Raw genomic sequence first — 23,746 nt, 5'->3', positions numbered from 1 at the left:
CTTGCACCCGCTAAGCAGCTGTATGCAATTTTCGGCGGCGGCGGCAATAGACCCTTCCCATGAAATATGTAAATTGCACATAGCGCCTGCGCACCAACATTTTGGTTGGCAAAATGAGGGAACATCGCGCTGTTTTGTACACGGCTAATGGGTGCGTGACGCACACGCGATTGCGCGTCTGCTTAGTGCACAGCTCTATGGCGTTTGCCAACCAACAGGGTCTGTACGCATGCGTGAATGTGATTAGCATATTTCACGGGAAGGGTCCATTGAACAACTGAAATGTAAACAAATAAATAAATAAATAATCACATAAAACAACTTACGTGTAAGTGAATAATACATATTTTGAAATAAGAACAACAACCACTAGAGACGGACTGGCTATATGGGAAACAAACAAGATGTTGGGAGATACACCAACAAAAGCACACCGCCTTGAGAATGGTCTATTTTTGAACCGGCTCTACAAAGATCTGGTCAAGACTGTAACTAAATCGGCTCAAATTTCTTGGAAATACCAAGATTGTTCTGTATCCGGTTCCCTTCCGGGAGTGTTTAGTTTCGTCAGTTTTAAGAGAGAATGAACGTGGATCTTTTTATCAACAGATCAACACCTGAAAAAAATTACGTCTGCGTCAAGTTGACAGCATTGTAACGCCACTGTAATTTGACCCCAACCTTATATTGCGGCCAGTTGATCATTGGTTTCTGTTTGTGTAATGAGGGCTAGCTCGCCACTAGCCTTTAGTCAAGGCGCACGCGGCACACCGGATGGCACGCACAACCCCAAAAATGTAACGCACGAAAAAAGACTATCACCGCGAGCGGCGAAGCCGCGAAGCGCCTTTACCAACTCGTTTTGGGACCTTATGTTTTTCTTTACATTTGCCAACGATTTTGGTGGGAGAAAATGTAATGCATAATGCATTAGCGTGGTGAGTTGCTGGCCAATAAGAAGCCACAGCTACTTGCATGACGTCACAAGAACGTTCGATGCAAATTCGTTACATTTTCTCCCACCAAAATCGTTGGCAAATGTAAATAAAACATTTTTGGGGTTGTGCGTGCCATCCGGTGTGCCGCGTGTGCCTTGACTAAATGCTAGCTCGCCACACACTGCGTAAACCCCAAACCCAAGAGCGGATATATTTTGCATATGAATAACACTAACAAGAGAACTGGTTTATGAGCGAAGTTTTCTTTTGTGCTGGTCATGTTGGTTCAGTTGGGTTCTGACATCTCCATTCAACACGGCCTTGTGGAATACAAGACTATACTTTATATTGTGTGCTATGTGTACATGAATGTTTGAGTGGTCCAAATTCTCAATGTATGTACCAGTGCACGTATCGATTTTTCAACTTCCACAGAATCTATCAGTGGGATTACTCTGTAATTTGATCTCGGTATTGATTTGTTCGTCTTGCAATGAAAACAACTGGAGGGGAGAATGTGTATCATATGACATGCAGTGCTGAGGATATCATGCTAGTCATGCTAGTCGAGTCTCAGTTGTTGACGAGATTTGTCAGACGATTTCCATTTTGAGAGAGTAGGACTGCGGGGGCGTTCGGATAAGGGACCAGCCATAAGAACACTGAAGCCTGTCCTCACGCTACCAAGGATAACCTTAGTACGAGAAAAAAAAACCCATCCCGTTTATGCAGTGACAAGAAAATAACCTTGCTGGCTGTGTGTGGGAAAGTGACTACAAAGATTGTTTTCTCTGGTGTCCATTGTTGGAAGGCGAGTCGAGAGAGCCAAGTTGTATAGTGTTTGTCTGCTAGGTGAACCATGAAGGGAGCCATGCGTATTACTGTCACACAGTATACCGTGTGACTTCTGTTTTGTACTGTACCTCGTAAGTAACCCACGGAAAGTTGCTCACCGCCATTTTGGGGAGCGCCAAACCACACTTTCGCTTTTTCCGGTGAGAATTTTTTTAAAGTGAAAGTATGAAGATATACACTTAGTGATGATTCATTTTCATTTGGATCTGAAAGTTTGAGCAGCTCTGGTCGTCTCCAAAGGTTGACTGTATTGGGGGACATCACAACAGGTACGGTATCAATGTACCATGTTTTTCTCACGGTAAAGACTGGCACGGTTCGCATGGTGGGTGTCAAAATATAGAAGTCGGTCAACAAAAATGTCTTTCTTGAAGAGGATTGGAAGTCGCAAAAAGTCGACCGATCTTCCTGGGGATACCATCCGGAACCAGGAGAAAGAGGAGAAGAAACAGAAGAAGCGAAACAGTGTACATGGTCTCTCCGGCTTCCGCTCCCGGTCCGAGTCCGGGGACTCCAGCAAGGCGGCCGAAGATGAACCGCCTACATCGTCGTTTACCTCGGCAGCAGCGGCCAAGGACCGACAACGCAAGAAGCACAAGGACACGTCGGGGATCGTGAACCAACAAGTAGGCCCCTCTAACGAGTACCCAACTTTCCTTGTGCACTACCTCGGTCGTATGCCGACCAATGCCGAGTACGGACGCGAGGCGGTCGAAGGACCCGTTGATCAACTTTGTAAACTACGTGAGAAGCAGAAATTATCTCGTGTGATGTTGAACTTCAACCCCGAAGGTCTTAGATGTTGGGAGGTAAGCGGCCCCTTCCTTAAATCCAAAAAGGACGGGTTTACTCTGAGTGTACCTTTACATAACATAACGTATGGGATAGGCTGTAACGATCACCCCAACATTTTCGCATGTATCGTTCGAATGAACGCCGATCCCGCACCTGGTGAAGACCAGATGCTAATATTACATGCTTTCCTCTGTGCCAAACCAGATGTCACTCAGAAACTGACATATTGGCAACTCCAGGCTTACATTGAAGCCTACGAAGATCTCAAGCGTAAAAGGATTCTACGAGATAGACGTCGGAAGGCAATGGGCGGACCTAGTGGGGAGACTACCGCCTTCTCACCCGTTGCAGAAGAGCCACCGAAAAGCCCGGCTCCGGACATAACTGAGGTCAAAATTAAAACTGTTGAGGAAGAGCAACGGAAAGACCCGGCTCCGGACATTACTGAGGTCAAAATCAAAGGCAAGGGGAAAGTGAAAGTGAAGAGCAATACTGAAATAAAAGCCGGGAATGAGGATTTGCAGAACGGGCCTTCGAGAGCTGTAGGCTTGGTTCTCCAAGACGGCTCATACGTTCCAGCATCAACCCACGTTAACAATAACGAGACAGTACTCGAAGACCCAGACGAGGTCTTTATCAATCTGGCTGAAGCCCCAATGGGTACAATGGTACACCGGGCTCGTATCATCACACGACCGAAGCTCCCTTCCACGTCCAGCGATGGAGGAGGCAACAACTCTTACTCACAAGCTCCTCCACCAGCAGAGGGGAAGCACTCCAGGGAAGGGAGTCTTTCATCGGGGGAGGGAGACATGAAGAAGGACAGTACAATGATCCAGAAACGAATTGGAGACCTAGAGGAATTTATGGAAATGGACGCCACTATGCTGAAGAAGCTGATGGTTTCAGAGCACCCGACATTAGCAAGGTATGTATGTGCAACACTTTTTTGTAAAACAAGTACCGAACAACTTACCGAACCAAAAGGACATTGTATAAATTCAAAAGATAGTTAATGACCTGACGTTTCGATCCTATAGTAGCAGAGTTTCTCTTTAGAGACCTTCGAGATAGACTCTGTTAGGGTCAAAACCTCAGACCATTAACTATTTGTTGCAACTAATTTAGTATTGAACATACAATGTATGCGATTTGAGGCATTGCATGGTGAGGTATCAACGTGTAATATTTGGTTTGCGGTAACACACCATGTGCGTATCTACTTGCCAGGATGGAGAGCTTTGCGGTGACGCCATGTAATGACTATCTCTAAATGAGTTGGGGTGGTTCTGAAAAGAACCATTGGTTTCAACTCGACGTTTCGATCAGTATGCTCTGATCGTCTTCTGGAGAAGGTAGATTAATGTTCTTTTGAGAACTTGTCTTGCTTTATATTCTACTACCGCAGTAGTATTAAAGGCAGTGGACACTGTTGGTAATTGTCAAATTCGTGGAAAATTACTTCTTTCTCGAAAACTATGGCACTTCAGAGGGTGCCGTTTCTCACAATGTTTTAAACCATCAACCTCTCCCTATTACTCGTCACCAAGAAAGGTTTTATGCCAATAATTATTTTGAGTAATTACCAATAGTGTCCACTGCCTTTAAGCAAGCTTCTTACGGTGTCAACAAATAAGAAGCAACCATCTCTTTATTGTGACGAAGACCAGCAGAGTATACTGTTCGAAACGTCAAGACCATACCCGCTCCATTTATATGATGTTATTTTATTATTTTATACACATCCAGCAGCGCAAGCGCCTATTACAAGATGGATACCAATATAAATATTAAACATTATAAAAACTTTATATTAAACATTATAAAAACATAAACCAATACTCATCTCAAAAGAGAGTTACACGTGGCTGCACCCGCAAGTTACCTATAATAGTTACTTCATGTGATTGAACACATTCACTTAAACTTCTATCGAGATATGATTTCAGTGACAGAACATTGATAAACTTCCTCCATTTAACAGGCATGACACTCTAACGTTTGCACTCAAATCAATCGCAACAAGAACTTTTGGCTAGAGCCTGAGAAGCAACTTTTGATAGTATAAAGCATGTTGAGAAACATTTTACTTCGACTTAAGTGGTTATGTGAAAGATCGCGACCATCCTTTTAAATGAAATGTTTACATGCTAGTTTCTCCATTGTTTAAAGACACTGGACACTATTGGTAATTGTGAAAGACTAGCCTTCACAGTTGGTGTATCTCAACATTTGCATACAATAACAAACCTGTGAAAATTTGAGCTCAATCGGTCATCGAAGTTGCGAGATAATAATGAAAGAAAAAACACCCTTGTCACACGAAAATGTGTGCTTTTAGAAGCTTGATTTCGAGACCTCAAATTCTAAATCTGAGGTCTCGAAATCAAATTCGCGGAAAATGACTTCTTTCTCGAAAACTACATTACTTCAGAGGGAGCCGTTTCTCACAATGTTCTGTACTTTTAACCTCTCCTCATTACTCGCTACCAAGAAAGATTTATATGATTATTTTGAGTGATTACCAGTAGTGTCCACTGCCTTTGATGTATGATTAAAAGAGTCGAACGGTTCCAAAAACCAAACGTATCTTTGCCTTTAAACCATACAGTAAGTAAAATCTATTCATTCGAACACAAATGGTCTCGCCTGTACCATAGCCATTCCACTGACTTCCCAATGACCTTAACATATTTATTGTATACTGCACAATATAAGAAAATCCAAACGGGCGTCTCCCGTTTCGATTACAAAAACATTCTCAGCTGGTTGCAAGTGAAAATGGAGGGAGTACCCCTTTTATAACTCTGGCTTTGTTGTCCGTTATTTATTTTGCATTTCACTATACATGAGAAACAACTGCAAAAGTATTGTGTGCCTGTATCATATGTTATACGTGACTGTGTGTAAGTACACCAAGAGGCGTAAAGGAATATATTACACACAAATTATTATTCAAATTAAAACATTCAGTAAATTGGTTGTAGCACAAGTGTTAATGTTGGGATACGAATTATGGTAATTATCGACTATTGACAACTCATCTTAGCTTGGTGAAATTGAGCAGGGTTTCAAAGGGAAGGTACACGTGTGGTAATTCTCAAAGACCAGTCTTCTCACTTGGTGTATCCCATCATAACCATAAGATAACAAGTCTGTGAAAATTTGGGCTCAATTAGTCATCAAAGTGGCGAGAAAATGGTGAAAGAAAAAACAGCCTTGTTGGACGAATTTGTGTGCTTTCAGATAGGAATAAAAGACTTCTAGCTAGAAGTCTTTTGTTATTTTAGTGAGAAATTACCTCTTTCTCAAAAACTACGTTACTTCAGAGGGAGTCGTTTCCCACAATGTTTTATACTATCAACAGCTCCCCAATGCTCGTTGTCAAGTACGTTTTTAAGTTAATATTTGTTTTTAGTAATTACCAAACGCGTACCTTCCCTTTAAGATTAATCTTTAGATGAAATAAAGCCACAGTAACTTGTACTGTGACCTCACACTTTGCTTAGCAATGTTTTTCACTCGATTGGGTCATGGAAGTTGCAAGAGAGTGATGAAAGAAAAAACACCCTTTTTGTTGCACTTGCACAAATTAGTGTGCTCTCAGATGCCTTAAATAGACTTCAGGTTTACTTATTTTGAGTGAGAAGTTACCTCTTTCTAAAAAACTACTTGGGCAGAAGAAAACGCCCCCCCCCCCCACGAAAAAACCAGTCCGTGTAGTGCTATTGTGGGATATTCCCTGACCATGACGTAGCAAGGACCTTACAAAATGTGAACAAAGCCCCAGACAAAACATACATATTATACATTCATTTCAGCCCATTTTCGCTATTTTCTAAGAACCATAACCACCCGATATTAACAAACTATGGTTGGGTGAACATGCATATTTTCCGAATACTCTTTTAAAGACACAACAGCATACTTTCACTCTGTTATCGACTTGCACACTTTGAGCACCAGTGTTGTTTTAAAGGGCAGGTACACGTTTGGTAATTACTCAAAACGAATAATAGCTTAAAAACTGACAAGTTCACGAGCATTGGAGAGCTGTTGATAATATAAAACATTGTGAGAAACGACTCCCTCTGAAGTAAAATAGTTTTTTAGGAAGAGGTAGTTTCTCACTAAACAATTACAAGACTTCTATAGAATAAAAGACTTCTAGCTATAGCTAGAAGTCTTTTATTCCCATCAGAAAGCACACAAATTCGTCCAACAAGGGTGTTGTTTCTTTCATCATTTTCTCGCAACTTCGATGACCGATTTTGCCCAAATTTTCACGGGCTTGTTATTTTATGATTATGTTGGAATGCACCAAGTGAGAAGACTGGTCTTTGACAATTACCAAACGTCTACCTTCCCTTTAAAATAGTCTTTCGTAAGAGAGAAGATTAAGAAAAATCTAATTTTACACCCAAACAAACAGGGGGGGGGGACATACATGTATTGACTCATGTCCGCTTGGCAGTTAAGAAACACCTCCGAACATGCCAGAGCTTGTCATTTGCAAAGAAAAAAATCACGTTTGCCCTTGGGATCAAAATTACTCAAACGAAAACTTCAGTAATTAAAACAGTTGTACTTTTCTTTAAGTAGGCTTGGGGGGGGGGGGGGGAGGGGGGCGCAAAAGCAAATCTTTCTTCCCGCGGTGTTCATGCGTTAACAACGTGTTCCACGTTCCACACGTAAAGGTTAGCGTGTGATTTCGCAACAGGCACCCCGCTATGGCCGAGGTGTTCCGATGACTACAGTATTCAAAATCTTTTTCAAGGTTTATAATGGTTTTCGTTTGAAGTTCTATTTTTAAAAAGACTTGACCAGGGTATGGCTCCATGAAAATATGTTAAACGAAGCATTAAGTTTATATTTATTTTCTCTCCAAATAAGAAACCACACTGATATGAAAGGTTTAACAAGTTGTTGGTCAGTTGATTCATGTCGGTATGAGAAAATAAAACCAAACAAACAAACTCATGGCGCCCTCACAACATGTGCCCTTTTCTGTACAACAAAAAGTGCCATTTGTTTTATTCGATGTGGATTTTTTCTTCTTCTTAATCGATACAAAAAATGGGAATCCGTAAACGAAATCAAGAAATCTTTTGAGCATGGCAATTCTTATACTACATAAAACAAATTGCGTGCGACATCTTGTGATTAGAAGTCGTTTTGTGTAAATGAACGAAATATATATAAAAAATCTCGCATGGGCGAACACAGGGTGACAGACTAGACTGCCCATTGGGCTGTGCTACACACAGTATGGCGCTCATATAACGTTACCAAAGCTGACTGCTCTCTCTATGTCGCAACTCTCTGATATGTCGTATGGGTGAACCGCGCCAATAAACTCCTCACGTAGCACCAATGCAACGCAAAAATATTAAACAACTATTAAAGGGAAGGTACACGTTTAGTAATTGTCAAAGACCAGTCTTTTCACTTTGTGTATTTCATCATAGCCATAAAATAACAAGCCTGTGAAAATTGAGCCTCAATCGGTCATCGAAGTTGCGGGAAAATAATGAAAGAAAAAAACACCCTTTTTGGACGAATTTGTGAGCTTTCAGACAAGAATAAAAGACTTAGAATTAGTCTTTTATTATTTTAGTGAGAAATTAACCCTTTCTCAAAAACTACGTTACTTTTAGAGGTAGTCGTTTCCCACAATGTTGTTTATTATCAACAGCTCTCCAATACTCGTTACCAAGTCAGTTTTTAAGTTAATATTTGTTTTGTCTAATTACCAAACGTGTACCTTCCCTTTAAAAGACTTCAGAGGCGGATGAATCCTCTTTTAGGCATCAGAAGCACACACATTTCTAACATTAATCTTTTGCAAGTTCGATGACGAATATTGAGTCCAATTTTTTTCCCACAGATTTTGTATTTTATGCATTTGTAGGAATACACCAAGTAAGAGTACTGTTCTTTTACAACAACCACACGTGTCCAGTGCCTTTCATAATTACACTTTTTAATTTAGTTTTGTTTCATCCTTTCAGGCGTTTATGTGTCAGGGCAACCGTCGACACCCAGGACGTATTTACCCAAGAAATTATAGGAGATTGTAGTGATGCTTAACACTCAGAAGGAGAGGACTAAAGCCGTATCCGAATTGGCTACGGCTACGTGTGTTGCTGAGGTTGTTGCTAAGGACGTCGTATACTTCAACGCATGATGACGTAGCTAGCTGTAGCCGCCAATCAGGACACGACGTTAAGGTGTTTTCATATAGACACCCTCTGCTAAATTAATACTAGCCTTCACAGTTGGTGTATCTCAACATATGCATCAAATAACAAACCTGCACGAATTTGAGCTCAATTGATCATCGAACTTGCGAGATAATAATGAGGGGAAAAATACCCTTGTCACACGAAGTTGTGTGCGTGTTGATGGTTTACTTCGAGACCTCAAGTTCTAAATCTGAGGTCTCAAAATCAAATTCGTGGAAAATTACTTCTTTCTCGAAAACTATGGCACTTCAGAGGGTGCCGTTTCTCACAATGTTTTATACCATCAACCTCTTTATGCTAATAATTATTTTGAGTAATTACAAATAGTGTCCACTGCCTTTAATAGTTATTTTGGCTTTAAACCTTCAGCAGGGCCCAATTTTATTGAGCTGCTTACAAATAAATTGTTTTATAAGAATTTGCTCAGTACTGTACAAACTTAACTTGATCGGACTAGGATGATATTAGTCGCAGTTTGCATGTCACATGGTAATTTTGGCTTGTAACCCTGTTTATGGTAAAACCTTTTGTTGAGCAACTTTTTAAACCTACTTTTTGAGCTTGCATCTTTTTGAAAGTAGGCCAATGTAACAACAAAAGTTCACGAATTTCGTCTTGTTCTTACGCACTTCTCCATCAAACTCTTCGGTTGTAGTGTTGTTGTTGTTGTTGTTGTTGTTGTTGTTGTTGTTGTTGTTGTTGTTGTTGTTGTTGTTGTTGTCGTCGTTGTTGTTGTTGTTGTTGTTGTTGTTGTTGTTGTTGTTGTTGTTGTTGTTGTTGTTGTTGTTGTTGTTGTTGTTGTTGTTGTTGTTTAATTTTTTCTGGTTTTTTTTGAATGGGAATAAATTGTGACAAAATAATATACCAAGGAGCCTGAGATTTGCATGTTTTTTTATTGTTTTAAAAACATTGTACATACTTTGTAAAAGTTGTATAGTGTATTTTTATGCTTTTTGGTCTAAATTTATAGTTTAAGAACAGTCATGTCAAGTGTCAAGTAGGCCTACATATTGACAGCAAAAATGTAAAATAAATGTAACCATTAGATAATGAAACTGATAATTAAAAATAACGAATAGTGATCAATAGTTGTTATTGAGTATGATGGGCATTAATAAGTTCGATTTTTGTTAAACAACTTTTCTTGTTCCCGTGCGTTTTATAATAACAATCGAGAAAGTCTTCAATTTGCCATGCAATAGAAAGGGGAATAAATGTGTAGAGTTAATAGGCCTAGTTGCAATCTCAATGATGCTACTGCAGCAATACGTAACTTTGTCTCCTTTGAAATTTGTTTTTTAAATATTATCTCTTAAATGTAGTTGGAAATCTGGAGAAAATAATGAAATAACTATAATAAAAATACTTGTTGAATATTCCGAATAACTTAATCCCATGTTTTCTTCTTTGTTTCTTTGTCCTTTCAATTAAAATGTATTAAATTGCCCAAAAGTCGAAAATATTTACGTACACTTTCACATCAAAACGAAGCCATTTTCCAGCTGTTGTCGTTGTTGTTTTGTCTCTGCTGGTGGATTTCATTGAGGCACTTTTAAAAAGAAATATGGAAAAAATGAAAAACTGTAAATTTTATGCAAAATCAGGAACAATGCCTTTCCGGTTTTCATCTTACAAGGCAAAATGAAAAAAATTAAAAGGACGACTTATAGACCGTGTCCGAAAAGGGTGACTTCTATACTACAGGTACGGCTAGATCAGCGCGTCTGTCAGACGTGCTCGATCTAGCCGTAGTTGTAGCCATATCGCCGAAGCTGTAGCCGAAGTCACCGAAGCTAAGCCTATGCACAGTAGCTGTAGGCGAAGTTGGAAGCTGTAGCCGAAGGCGCTGGTAGCTGTAGCCGAAGTGTTGCCGAAGTCGCCGAAACGATTTTGGCTACAGCTATGGCTAGATCAGCGCGTCTGTCAGTGTTGAAGAAGGTAATGTGATCTAGCCGTAGCTGTAGCCAACGTCGCCGAAGCTGTAGCCGAAGTCATCGAAGCTAAGCCTATAAGCACAGAAGCTGTAGGCGAAGTTGCAAGCTGTAGCCGAAGGCGCTGGTAGCTGTAGCCAAAATGTTGCCGGAGTCACCGAAACGACTTTGGCTACAGCTATGGCTAGATCAGCGCGTCTGCCAGTGGTTAAGAAAGGTCAGTGTGATCTAGCCGTAGCTGTAGCCAAAGTCGCCTTTTCGGACACGGCCATAAGTTTATAAAGCCGCCAACTATCTCTCTAAATGTAAAAGAGTGAAAAACACCACTCTTTACATTTCGAGTTGTCCCTCATATTATGGCTCTTAATAAAAAGTGGTATGGTTATATCAGTCTTTTAGAGTGGTTTCACTCCAGGAATGAGAGAAAAAAATCACTCAAAAATATGCAAACTTCAATCTAAAAAAGTGGAAGACCATTCGAAAAAGAGTTGTCCACCATATAAATTATGGCTCTTCAAAAAGTGCTTTTTCACTCTTATGCAAGATTTATAAATATCTCCTCACTCAGTCAGCGGAACTGTACCAGAAAACTGCATTTTTCTAGAACGGCATTAGTGACAGCTCAAGGGGCTCAATCCGGTTAAAAGAACAGCCAATAAAATTACCATAACAAAAGAGCATTCTAGTTGTTTTGTGTTTATAAGTGAATTGTAATACATGCATTTAATCGTCTGCTTTCTGGCTTAAGTTCGCTGGTATACATCCCTGAGCGCGTGTCAAGTGCATATGCAGAACGGGGCATCAGCTAATTCAATTCGGATGTTTTGGATGTATGGTCGCTGGAACTTTTCTGTCGGATAAAATTCTTTATTTCTTCAAGTTTGTCCTGCATTTTGTCATTGTACATGAATGTCCTGCATGCCTGGGACTAGGAGAACAAAGAGGCAGGTACAACTTGTGCACAAGTTTGGAACTTAATGTTGCTTTTTGGGGGGAAATGTTACGAAGGAAATGCTGGACTCCAATACTGACCGGACGAACACGTGTAAGTATTTACATTGAGTTTTTTTAGTCGTGAATTTTGTACACGTTGGTTTTGGATCTGCAGTGCACTGCCCATTCTTGGTGCTGTTTAAAAACAACCCCATAGGTGCACATTTCATTAGTTTTGTGTCTGTACATATTGGCAAAGTAAGCTAAAGACTAGAAATTCTAGTAGAATTGTAATAATGTGATTAGGCAACATTTTTTTAAAGAATAATGAGCACCAAGTATCCAGAGTATTTTGCTCTCCGGTTGTACGACCTATATCACACCGGACACCTTTCGTGGAACACGCCTGACCAGTGCCGTGTTGTATAACATTTTCACAGGGGGCGGGGTGCATGGTCACATTGTTGTTTCTGCACTACGAAATGCCCACTGTTGTAGTCCTTTTCTATGGGAAATTTTTGTTATGTCTGAAGAGGGAATTCTACAAATGTTGAGAATGTGCCAATTCTAAAGTGCAGAAATAATCATTGCGGTGGGATGTTGGCAAGCGGGGCAAGAGACAATTTGTTTCATTTTGTGGGCTGAAGAAATTGGTGCATCGAACTACTTCTGGAAGTTAGTATCTATAGGGTGAGTGGGGAGGGGCAAGGGTTCTGATGAGGTGGTGGTCTCCAACCCTGCCCCGCCCCTCCCTAAACAGCTGGTTAGACCAATGCCCTTTCCATAATCAGACATTATTAATTTTGGTATTTGTAAAAGCTTGCGTGGCGATTAATTTGATTTTAACTGGTCCCCTTTCCCCTTAGTCTAAATCTTTAGTAATCATATTATAATTATTATAAACCAATGGGAAACTGACTGGGTATTTTTGTTAAATGATTTAGGAACCCATTCCTATAGTGACGACAATACAAGTTCTGTAAATACCAACATTCCTTAATAGCCCCATCCTAACAAAATACCCTCTCTGGAGTTATTGAAATATAATTGGCGCCCTCTTGGGACACTCTCATCAAGCTTTTGGCAAACTTGAAGGAGCTAAATAAAAGAGGCAAACTTGCACATAATAACAAAAAAACAGCAACAATATTTGCACGGCACATACATTAATTGTAATAACTTAATAGGGTTTGCGGAAAGTAATCAAAGGGTTGAACAAAGACAAATTGACTACACTGTGATTCAAACCAACGACCTCCAGATTAACATGTGGGTGCTTTACCAACTGAGCTAATCTATAGCCCTTGATTATATTGGTGTTTTACCTGACTGGCACCTCTAACAATGACAAAATAGAGAAACTGCCAACATGGGTTAGGACTAGACAGTTTAGTTGGTTCGCGTTCCACTCCTAGTAATTTTGTCTTTGTTCAACCCCGAACATTTGGTAATCACTCAAAGGGTGCGTTCGTTTAGCTTCCCCGGTCTTCCCCAGGTGCGTTCGAATAGCTTTGACGTCATTCCAGGGGCTCACCCGGGTCAGCCCCCAGTGCCCTGCTTGTGGAGTGGGTCACTTTGGGGGCTGGCCCCAGTTGCTTGACGTCACTACAAGAGCGGTGAGTGGTTGTTCGTTTAGCTCTTGTCAGGGGTAAACACAGGGAAGTTAATCGAACGCGCCCTATGATCACTTGTCTTCTGATATACACCGAGTCCGGTGACGTTACGTTTTGTACATATCATGGACTATTTTAGGGTTATGTGTTGTATCACCATGAAACCTGTATGGACTGGAATCACCCTGTTTCATCTAGAACCATCATTAACAACTAAGCTCATTATGCAACTTACCTTGAAAATAGTTTGACCAACTGGTGGCGCTCTTTACAAGATTTTACTCAGGTTAGAGGTGCACCCTAAACTCCCATTGTCTAGTGCATAGTGCACAGTAATGTTTGCAAAGTACACATTTAAATCATTTATAGAAAGTGTCTTCCTTTCATTTGGGGTGTGTGGGGGGGGGGGGGCAACCAGGGGTATTGAGTTCTCATAACTTATAACCTGGATGGGTTGCTAGGAATACGTTGCAGGTCTTTTTTCTTGTTATGGTTTATACTTAAAGTAGGACAAAAAACACAATGTCCACAGATTTACACTAAACTTACACAGTTTGAAGATAATGATAGTAGAAAGCTTTCCTGAAAATATTACGTGCTGAGGTGCTGTAGTTTTTGGGAAATGAGTAAAACAATGTCATGAAAATAATTTTCGTCTCATGAGACGAAAATTATTTTAATCATTTACGAACATATTTTTATGACATTGTTTTACTAATTTCTCAAAAACTACAGCACCTCAGTAAGTAATATTTGAAGGGAGGCTTTCCACTATCATTATCTTCAAACCCTGTCAGTTTAATGTAAATCTATGGACATTTTGAAAAAGTACCAAAATCCTTTAATTTTTCTCTTCTTGAGAAATTTGTTTGAGTTATTCCTCTCATTAATATAAAAACACACCTAAAACAGTTGATAAGTTTCCAACGTCCGAGCAATGGATTAACTTGTAACGTCAGATCTGGTGCCAACTAGTGTTTTTTTTTTTTTTTTTTTTTCTTTTCGCGGACTATAGGGCACAATCTCATAAAGTTGTTAGGCAGAAACTGCTTGACAAAATTTATTTGCTGACCGACTTTAAAATTTCTTTGCTTTGCAAAAAATTAAGTCGGTCACCAGCCACAACAAAATGCAAACTGAGTGTAATTTGGGTTGGCAACCTGTTTCTGCTATACTTGTCGGTGCTTAGCACGTTTTTGTGTTTGCAGGCTTAATGAAATTGGGCTTTGATCAGCAAATCTCACTCTATTCATTAGTTTGTTTTGATAAAATTAAAGCAGTTTCATCAACATTTGTTTTGAGTTGGAGTGAACAATGCATTTTCAACAGTTATCCGTAATAAATAGGCCCATGGCGCTTCCTGCCACTCACATACAAAAAGAGACCCGGTTCTAATCAGTTGTCATCTTTGGAACATTATCTCCCCATAAAACACACATCTTCAGTATGTCTCCTCATCATATTACTCAACCCCAATGGATTATATTCATAAGAATCAGAGCTTAATTGTTATCAGACACGAACGCATGTTCTCATTTTGGCGTTGTGTGGTGACTTGTCTGTAGGCTGTTTCGCAAGACATAATTTCACTATAAGATTTCCCAATGTCATTGCCGCATTATGAAAAGAGAAAGTTGCACCCTGCTGAGGAGTGCATCAAGTTGGACCCTACATAAACCATTATCTCAGCGCCACATTGGTCTCGGGGGATTCCTTAAGCTGTTGGAGTTTCAGAAAAGCAGAGTAAGGTTTACATTAATTTTTTTATTATTTTTTACTTGGAATAGAATATCAAATGCGACACATGCAAAACTAAAAATGAAAAAAATAAGTTTAAATGTACGTTTTCTAAATATTTGTCTTTAATTCATAAAAATATAGGATTCTAAATAGAAATACATGATGAACTTTTATAACATTTCTAAGATATTGGTTCATAGTCCACAAAGTTGAAATGTTATTGGAATGCTATAGCAGGGAATGATTTGCTGTGGTGTTTTAGGGTATAAAATAGAAAGTGTTTTTTTTAATTCCCAAGCCCATACAATAGTTATTTGGATCAGACTGAAGTAAATGTAACGGTATAGTCATGTGCAGTTCTTATCCTATAAGTATATTATATTAACTATATCATAAATTTACTGTGTGTACACCTCATGGGAAATTATCCATAAAACTTTGGCACAATATTATTTAACATTATTATTTTCTCACTTCTACCAAAGAAAGAGCAAATAAGTGAAAGTGAAAACCCATACATTATTTCAGTTGAAATCTCACCTGTATTTTTTTTTTCCAAAGTTAAAAACCATACTTTTTCATATGAAACATAATTTTCTACCAGTAATTTTTTTCCTAATTATGATTTTGTTTAAAGACATTGGACCCTTTCGGTACAGAAAAAAACAAAGAAAGTTCACAGATTTACACATAATTTACAGGGTTTACAGAATGTGATGGTGAAAGACTTCTCTTGAAATATTAGTCCATGAAATGCTTTACTTTTGGAGAAAACGGTAAAACAATATAAATTCTCGTTAGCGACTCCGATGACCGATTGAGCCTAAATTTTCACAGGTTTGTTGTTTTATATATAAGTTGTGATACACGAAGTGTGGGACTTGGACAATACTGTTAACCGAAAGTGTATAATGGCTTTAACAAGTTGTTTTCTTAGACAATTATGCATTATTTCAGTTTACTTTTTAATTCCCAAAAATGCTTGAAATAAATACTTAAAAATGTTTACTTAAATCCATCACAGTCTACAAACTTTCTAATCTTACTGCAAACAAAATATATGTTGTATATATATAAATTGTACTTGCTTTTGTATTCTACAGTATATTATGTTTGAACATCGCCATGAGTTGCCTGACGGACCCGAGCGCTCTATAAAAATAGGGCACTAATATTAAAAATGATTCAGAGGGACTTTCAACTGTTGTGTGGAGTGACATGATTGAGGCTTTCTGTTTGCGAAAATGCCTCGTCTGAAGGGATTAAACACTATCAATTATTTTGAAAATTGTTTAAAATAGTCAATATAATCATCCCTTATTAGTTTCGGGAAAAGATGATTGAAAAATAATGTATGGAAACGTAGGCAACCGAGTATATGTTTTTAATATTAACCAAAACATTGAGAATTGACCTCATGTATCATCCAAATGCCAACCTGATGTACATGTCATGGACCCTGTCTGCAAAAAGGAATTTTTTTTGGGAACATTATAATTGCCCTACAGATCTACAAAAAAAAACCAACGTGTACAATCGCTTGTATTTGTATTTATACCAGCTAAGATAGTTTTATCTAAATGGTTCTGAGCTAGTTTTTTTCTCGGCACTCGGGTTCCATTTTGGTGGTCTCGTACTTTCATGTACATGTACTCGTTCATCAAAGTACATGGTAGTGCTTGATGCCCTAGTGAAAAGAACTTGACCATACAAACACTGGCATTACACAGCATTCTAACATGAATTAAAAACATACAACAAATACAAATGGTCTGGTGTTTCGACTCTAAAGCAGGGTCTTTCTTGAGGGTTGTCTTTAGCCTTCAAAAAGACTGCTAGGGTCGAAACGTCAGGTCATTTAATATTTTTGCATTTGTACCATTGGTCCCTTTTGTTGGGTTGCAATAGTTCAATTCCGTGTTCGTACATTAAAATCATGGTGAAGAAAGACAAATGTCATGGTCTAGAAATACTCTCCGTCCGATGGCATGTGGTTGAAGGTTCCAGCCGCGTTTCTTTGCTGTCTGCCGATTGGGGACTGCGCCGATGACCGAACGCTCGGTGCGTATGATGGAGATGTGGGACCTCGCCTCGAGTCATGGTGGCCAAGAGTTCCAGCTAAGGAAATCCGGTCCAGAATGTTATCGTCGAAAGCCACGGACTCGACGTCTGGAGATGTTCTCCTCAGCCACTCTCGGATTCGTTTCTGGATGTCTTCACCGCTGAGTTTTTGATCGAGGGGCGGTGCGGCAGCTCCTCCTCCGGACCCACCGGAGGATACGCTGCGATTCTTGGGTTTATTAGAGGCGTTAGCTCGGCGAACAGTGGAGGCCGTATCGCTAGACTCCACATCAAGCCCGGAGAATTCCTCCTGCAACATTTCAATGAAGACGAAGTCCGACTCCGCGGTAGTCTGTGAGTTGTTGGCGCTGTTTTGTCCGGAGGAAGAACTCATTCTTGATGAAGAGGAGATGGAGCGAGCTCCATGTCGCCCACCACCACCGTTCCAAGATCCCTGATGAGGTGTTTTCACAGGTGAGACACCTGCGTTGGCATTCTTTAAGTACCGGTTCCTCTCCTGTTGCTGCACAATTTCCTGCTGTTGGTGGTGCAGGGGAGGGGGTGGTTTCTTAGGTAGTGGTACTGGGGGTTTCCCCCGTGGGTCTTCGCGGTACTCTTTGGATCCCCGTCTACTGTCGATAAAAGACTGGGTGTGGGGAGTAGTGGTATCAGAGTTACGTGACCATCGGGGTGCCACTGGGGGTCCAGAGCCAACCGAAACCTTTTTGGTTGGGTTGCTTTCAGTTCGAGGTAGGCCTATAGCCCCGGCTGAAACACTAACCTTCAAAGCAGGATGGCGATTGACGAGCGATTCGTGTGAGTTGTGCATCTGTTGCACGGGTTGTCGTAACCTTGCTCCATTCCTGGAAGTTGGCTGTTCCTGTGAGCTATATCTGGAAGGGACAGTAGCGAATTTCTTCCCACCACTAACCGAAAGACTCTCCGGTATCATTTGGTCTTTCCGCGGTCCAGACTCGATGAAACTGTGCGGTCTCGTTTTAGTCAACCCCACAGCAGTGACTGTGCCGTTATCCTTAGATCCCTCTAAAGTCACACTATAAATGTCCGGACCAATGGAGTCTGTAGGTGAGTTTAAATCAGCACCTGTATACCCTGGATTTCCATCGGTGTATCCGGCTGCACGGGCAGCAATGGTAGCGGGGTCCAGCGCCGCGTCCTGGAGTCGCCGTATCTTCCTCTCCTGCCGGACCCGTCTCCTCCTCTGCAAGTCCTCAAACACTTGCAGGAAAGTTCTGAGTAGCCAGTAGGTGATCTGGGCCGCCACCTTCTGACGATCGCACAGGAAGGCGTGACACTCCAACAGACTGTTCTCCGGGTTCGAATCCGTCCGTGTGATGATGGCGAATACATGAGGGTTCTGTTCATCGGCAACACCGTAGCAGACATGATGTATCGGAATCAGGACATGTTTCTCTTTGCCGAATGTACCGTTCACACCAAGGAAGTGAAATCCCCTCTCTGTGATTTGAAGGACTGTTTTCGGAAGCTTGGGGTTTCGGTCTTTAAGTTTTAATAGAGTCTCCACTGGTTCTTGAATGAACTCTCTGCCATATTCTCCCTGTGCCGGAGTCTTGCCAAGGTAACGCACCCTAAACACGGGGCATTTATCCAGGTTTTCCTGCTCTATCGTCCCAACCAGTTTCTTCGTGATCTTCTTGTCGTCTTTCTTCCGTCTGAGAAGAACTTTGGACGCCATCTTGATCACCAAGCTCTTGTGTTTATGTCACTCCAATCACGTATACTCATGGCGCTTAATTTGGCCTCGATCCGGCATGAAAAATAAGTTTTGTGAAAACAAAAATCACCTTGTCCTGCCGCACCTGTGATTCGATTGAATACAATAATCCAGGTATAAAGTGGTACCATGGCCCTACGCACGTACATTTACATGTAGTTTGCAGAAGGGATCACGGCTTTGTTGTTTACAGACAACTTTCTATAGAGCCTTTTTCTTTCTAAGAGGAAATGCATGCACCAGCGAGCAGGGAGACATAAAAAGTTTTCTGCGTGAGCTGATCCAACTGGACCGTGCTGCACACCGGTACCATGGTTGCTGGGTTAAAAATACCTTATCCCTGCGGCTGTTTCAGTTTAGGTTCTGTGTCCGATGGCACCTCTGCCAGGTTAAAACATCACAATTCTCTAGAAAGTTTGTTTTCCGTCAGCAGTTTCTCCTTCGACCAATCAAATACGTATGTCAACTTAAGGAGAATGCATTTGCTACAAAGATGTTTTGCACGTCGTCATGCAGTATATTAAACTAGTCAAATAAAACAGTCGTCGGCTTATGATTCAGACTCATGTTATGCCATTCACTGGAATGTTTTCAAGAGTTCCCATAGCAGTAAATTGCAAAGTCGTTATTAAATACATTATATCGTAATTTTACAATAGGCCTATATGGACAATATTATTTTGAATTTTATCGACTAAATAACATGAAAGTACAATTAAAATACTTGCAAAAAGTATACGTGCCAGGTGTTAGGCCTATTATTTGTTTCTATTTGCAGAGGTCATGTTTAACTTTTATTATTTTTATGAATTGTATAAAGAAAGGTTTTTTTTTAATTATGAAATGAACTTGCTATATACTGTCAGCTTACTTTAACCACTTGTCACGAAATGTCTATCAACCAACAGGGATGAGTTATTCAACTCAATACTCACCCTTGTTAACAAAATAAGCGTCTTTCAAACGTTGAAACTTATATAATTTAAATTAAAACGTTCCTCTATGCTTTATCAATGAGTCATCATTTTTTGAACTTCGGTACCTCATTAAACACTGCATAAATGTCCACTGGCCCTTTAACCCAAATGACAACTTTTGTGTGCCCCCTCACCGGCTCAGTCGGGCATACGAAAGATATGTGATTCTTTATAAGCAGAAGGACTAACATTTCAAGTCTCCAAAATAAATGTTGATTTTTGAGTTATGAAAGGGGAAATTCAATGAAAGGATTTCCATTGCTCGAGAGGACGAGTTTGGTTTTAACCATTTAAGTCACGATTAAAAGACCACATAAAGTAACGTTTATTTGATGATGAGCTTGACATTATGTATTAGGAGTCACCTGATGATGTCTATAAAGCAGGCTAGTCGAAACGTCGAGACAAATATCTTGAGAACTCACTCCGCATTCCGCAGCAGTGATGTATAACGAAAAGTCCCCTAGAAATTATTATATTATCAGATTTGCTATTGTACCTTCCATCATGCAGGTAGTTAGTAGTTTATAAGCTGCCGTGGATTTCACAAAGAGTTAGGACTAGTCTTATCTCGAGTTAGGACCAGTTACTCGTCCTAACTTAGGACTATCCATGCAATTTGTATATCTCCTAGGACTAGTCCTAAGTTAGGACTAGTCATTACTCTTTGTGAAATCGACCCCTGGACAGTTCTTTTCAGAACAAAGTTTGGTCTCACGAATTCCGAAAATTTACTCCGCGGTAAGAGAAAGACATTTACTTGAAGAAAAATCTACACAGCAAAATGGATTGAATACACTTTGTGTTACCAAACCGAATGATACATTGATACCTTATGCAATGCCTCAAAACCACCATATGCTCGTAGCTACCGTATCATGCCCGTCAAAACCTGCAACTTGAGAATAGTTCAAATATTTATTATGATTATGAAAGATTTGCGGTAACACCATGTAATGCGTGTCTCTAAATGAGTTGGGGTGGTTCTGAAAAGAACCGTTTGTTTCAATTCAAATTATTTATGCACAAACACAAAAAAAACAAAAACCACTGGTCAATTGATCCGGGTTTCGGGCCTAGGATTTGACCCATTTCTGTGTCAGTGTGACCAGGAATCTGCGTCGAATTGGCCAATAAATATTGTCTCTCTTAATTTTTTCCCCTCCCGGTACGAAAGGTAGTCCTAACTTAGGACTAGTCCTAGGCAATGCTAAGAGATAGGACTGGTCCTAAGTTAGGATGAGTTACTGGTCCTAACTTAGGACCAGTCCTATCTCTTAGCATTGCCTAGGACTAGTCCTAAGTTAGGACTACCTTTGTGAAATCCACCCAAGATGTGTTTATTTTCTGAAGATTCAAATAAAATATAAAATGCCCAGATATCCTGTGCATGCGTCTGATTTTGGTTTAGAATAATGACCTGAATGAGAGTTGATTTTTTTTTTAAATGTAACACAAACAAAGAAACTATGAATTCATAATATCAAGCTATTATTTTTATTTTCAGAGTATTCATTGAGATGCATGGATGGAAACGACCACAAGCATGCAAGGAATTAAAAACCTTTCTCGTACAAAACCGCACCGACTCCCCAAACCTCGTCAACCTTGTTATTATGGTGAGCTGCAACCATCCGGTAAGAGTCGGGGTAAGTTCATGCTTTCATTTTTTTTTTTTTTTCCATTTTCTTGAAAAGTTGTATTCAACATTACCTGCATGAACATGCGGACGGTGATTCACTCGTATTGTTAGAATACATGACCTTGTAATAAGGTCATGTTGTCTCGGTGCATGACGATACCAAACCAAAACTTGTTTTTCTGTTTTTCTTAACTTCGAGTATAATCGCTGGAGGGCGCTATTATGCTTAGATTTTGGGTGGGAAGTCACTCATTTTAGTACTACATGTATTGTGTATGGTTGTATATTGTTAGTCTGACTGTTGATTTACATTCTGTCAAAATTTGCGAGCTACTGAAAGCCTATTTCCCTAGTAATAAACACATAATCAGTATTAGTTGCTAATGATAGATCAGTTGGTAGTGCGCTTGCTCTTTAATCCGTGGGTCGTTGGTTCGACTCCCACTCTTGTATTTTTTTCTTTTGTTCAACTCCAAATCATTCGCAATAACTTTACATTGAAATTGTTGCCTTCTTCTTATCGTCGATCGCATCATAACTGATGGCTCGTGGCTCGCACGACGGCACAAGTGACATGCCGATTTGAGTATTCATCACTTGATCGAACTATTGGGATCTTTGGTCGTCTTGGCGGGTTGTCTTCCTTTCAACTTTTATGTGCATTATCGTTTTTCTTGGTTGAGACCTTTCATGGACCCTTTCTCCTTGTTGTGTTCAACTTAATGTAATGAGCTCGTGATTTACTCGGTTATTGTAATGTACCGTGCCCGTATACGTCATGCTCAATTATAACGCCTGTAGTTTGACACTGTTGACCTTTTCGTTTGTGTCTGTATAGCGAGGAAATATGGAAAACATATCCGATCAACCTTTAAAATGATCTATTATTTTGTCACATTCAACTGTCAGTCAGCTGCTCATTGTAACGTATATTTATTTGAGCAACACATAATGAATCTATTCTGCATACTTGTGTTCATCATTTCTTTTAATGTAATGATGTAATATTTTGGGATGTAGAATTGCATGATTTTCAACATAGACAAATAAGTGAACCAGAAAAATGACATGTGTATCTCAACATTTGCATAAAATAACAAACCTGTAAAAATTTTAACTTAATTGGTCATCAAAGTTGCGAGATAATAATGAAAGAAAAAACACCCTTGTCACACGAACTTGTGTGCTTTCAGATGGTTGATTTCGAGACCTCAGAATCTAATTCTGAGGTGTCGAAATCAAGTTCGAGGAATTCTCGAAATCTACATTCACTTCAGACGGAGCCGTTTCTCACAATGTTTTATACCATCAACCTCTCGTTACCATGTAAGGTTATATGCAAATATTTAATTTGAGTAATTACCAATAGTGTCCACTGCCTTTAAATAGTTGTCACGAACACGTGATGAATTTTCTCGGAGTGGCTTTACACTTAGTTACAGTTCATTGAGCCAATGGTGACTATATCATAGTATACGTCGGTGGGTAACAATTCATTCTGCCCAGTCAACTGAATGTAAATCAGCCATCAGGTGCTCATTTTTCCTGGTTATTTTGCTCTTTTTTTATTTTAATAATGAGATTATAGTATTAAGGGTTTGCATTAGGGTGCGATCAGACATGTCCGTTTTTCTGTACATCAGAGTTCACCCGTGAAAAAAAGACGACTACTTTAGAAAACTGTAAATTACGTCGGTGTTTATGGCTACGTCACAAAGATTGACCCGGTCCCAGCTCGTACTTTTTATCAACGAAATTTCATATGATAAATGAAGCGGGGCCCAACCAGCATGAAACGAAACAACAAATGGATTGCAATACATAAATATCAGTAGATAATCCAGCATTCTTGCCAGCAAGTCGACCGTGAAGCCTCAGCCATTTTTTTGAAGGCAGCCGGTTTTTTGTACAAAGCTATATTGTGTGTATACGCTCCCATCATAACACTCATGCTAAACCCAACTACACAGGGCAAACTACACACAGTGCGTCATGTATAGATGATCGATATAGCTATGCTATTTGCAGCAATGATGATGGTTAAGGTTTGCTCCGCGCCCATCCGATACCATTGTTCTGTGTGAATTGTAAGGTGGGCTCTTCCCACCCTCTTCCGTCCTCCATTATATAATAACACAAAACATCTCAAGACTTGTTCAAGTCTTGACAACAGCGAGTCAGATCGTGGGATGTGGTTCACATGCTGGGAGTGCCACCGTCATCATCTGTCGCAGTGACCGTGCCATCAGTTTTTGGTAGT

General features: G+C 40.0%; 3 protein-coding genes across 3 annotated transcripts in view; 2 read left to right on the top strand and 1 right to left on the bottom strand.

Moving 5' to 3' along the window:
• The first annotated feature begins 1,253 nt into the window (after positions 1–1,253).
• LOC117290895 lies at positions 1,254–8,921 on the top strand. Its single transcript, XM_033772464.1, has 2 exons — positions 1,254–3,516; positions 8,600–8,921. Exons 1-2 carry the CDS (start codon positions 2,153–2,155, stop codon positions 8,676–8,678), a joined length of 1,443 nt encoding a protein of 480 aa, XP_033628355.1. The 5' UTR covers positions 1,254–2,152; the 3' UTR covers positions 8,679–8,921.
• A 2,686-nt stretch (positions 8,922–11,607) lies between these two features.
• The window catches only part of LOC117290293 (low density lipoprotein receptor adapter protein 1-B-like), a gene marked incomplete in the record, with an annotated part of 19,666 nt that continues 7,527 nt past the window's right edge, over positions 11,608–23,746 (top strand). The window contains 2 exon segments of the mRNA XM_033771604.1: positions 11,608–11,809; positions 21,352–21,480.
• Positions 15,903–18,951, bottom strand: LOC117290292. The gene has a single exon (XM_033771603.1). The coding sequence runs from the start codon at positions 18,826–18,828 to the stop codon at positions 17,014–17,016; it is 1,815 nt and encodes a 604-aa protein (XP_033627494.1). The 5' UTR covers positions 18,829–18,951; the 3' UTR covers positions 15,903–17,013.

Source organism: Asterias rubens, chromosome 5 (genome assembly GCF_902459465.1).
Source record: "Asterias rubens chromosome 5, eAstRub1.3, whole genome shotgun sequence".
In the NCBI taxonomy this organism is placed as follows: domain Eukaryota; kingdom Metazoa; phylum Echinodermata; class Asteroidea; order Forcipulatida; family Asteriidae; genus Asterias; species Asterias rubens.
This window is presented reverse-complemented; position numbering and strand designations above follow the sequence as displayed.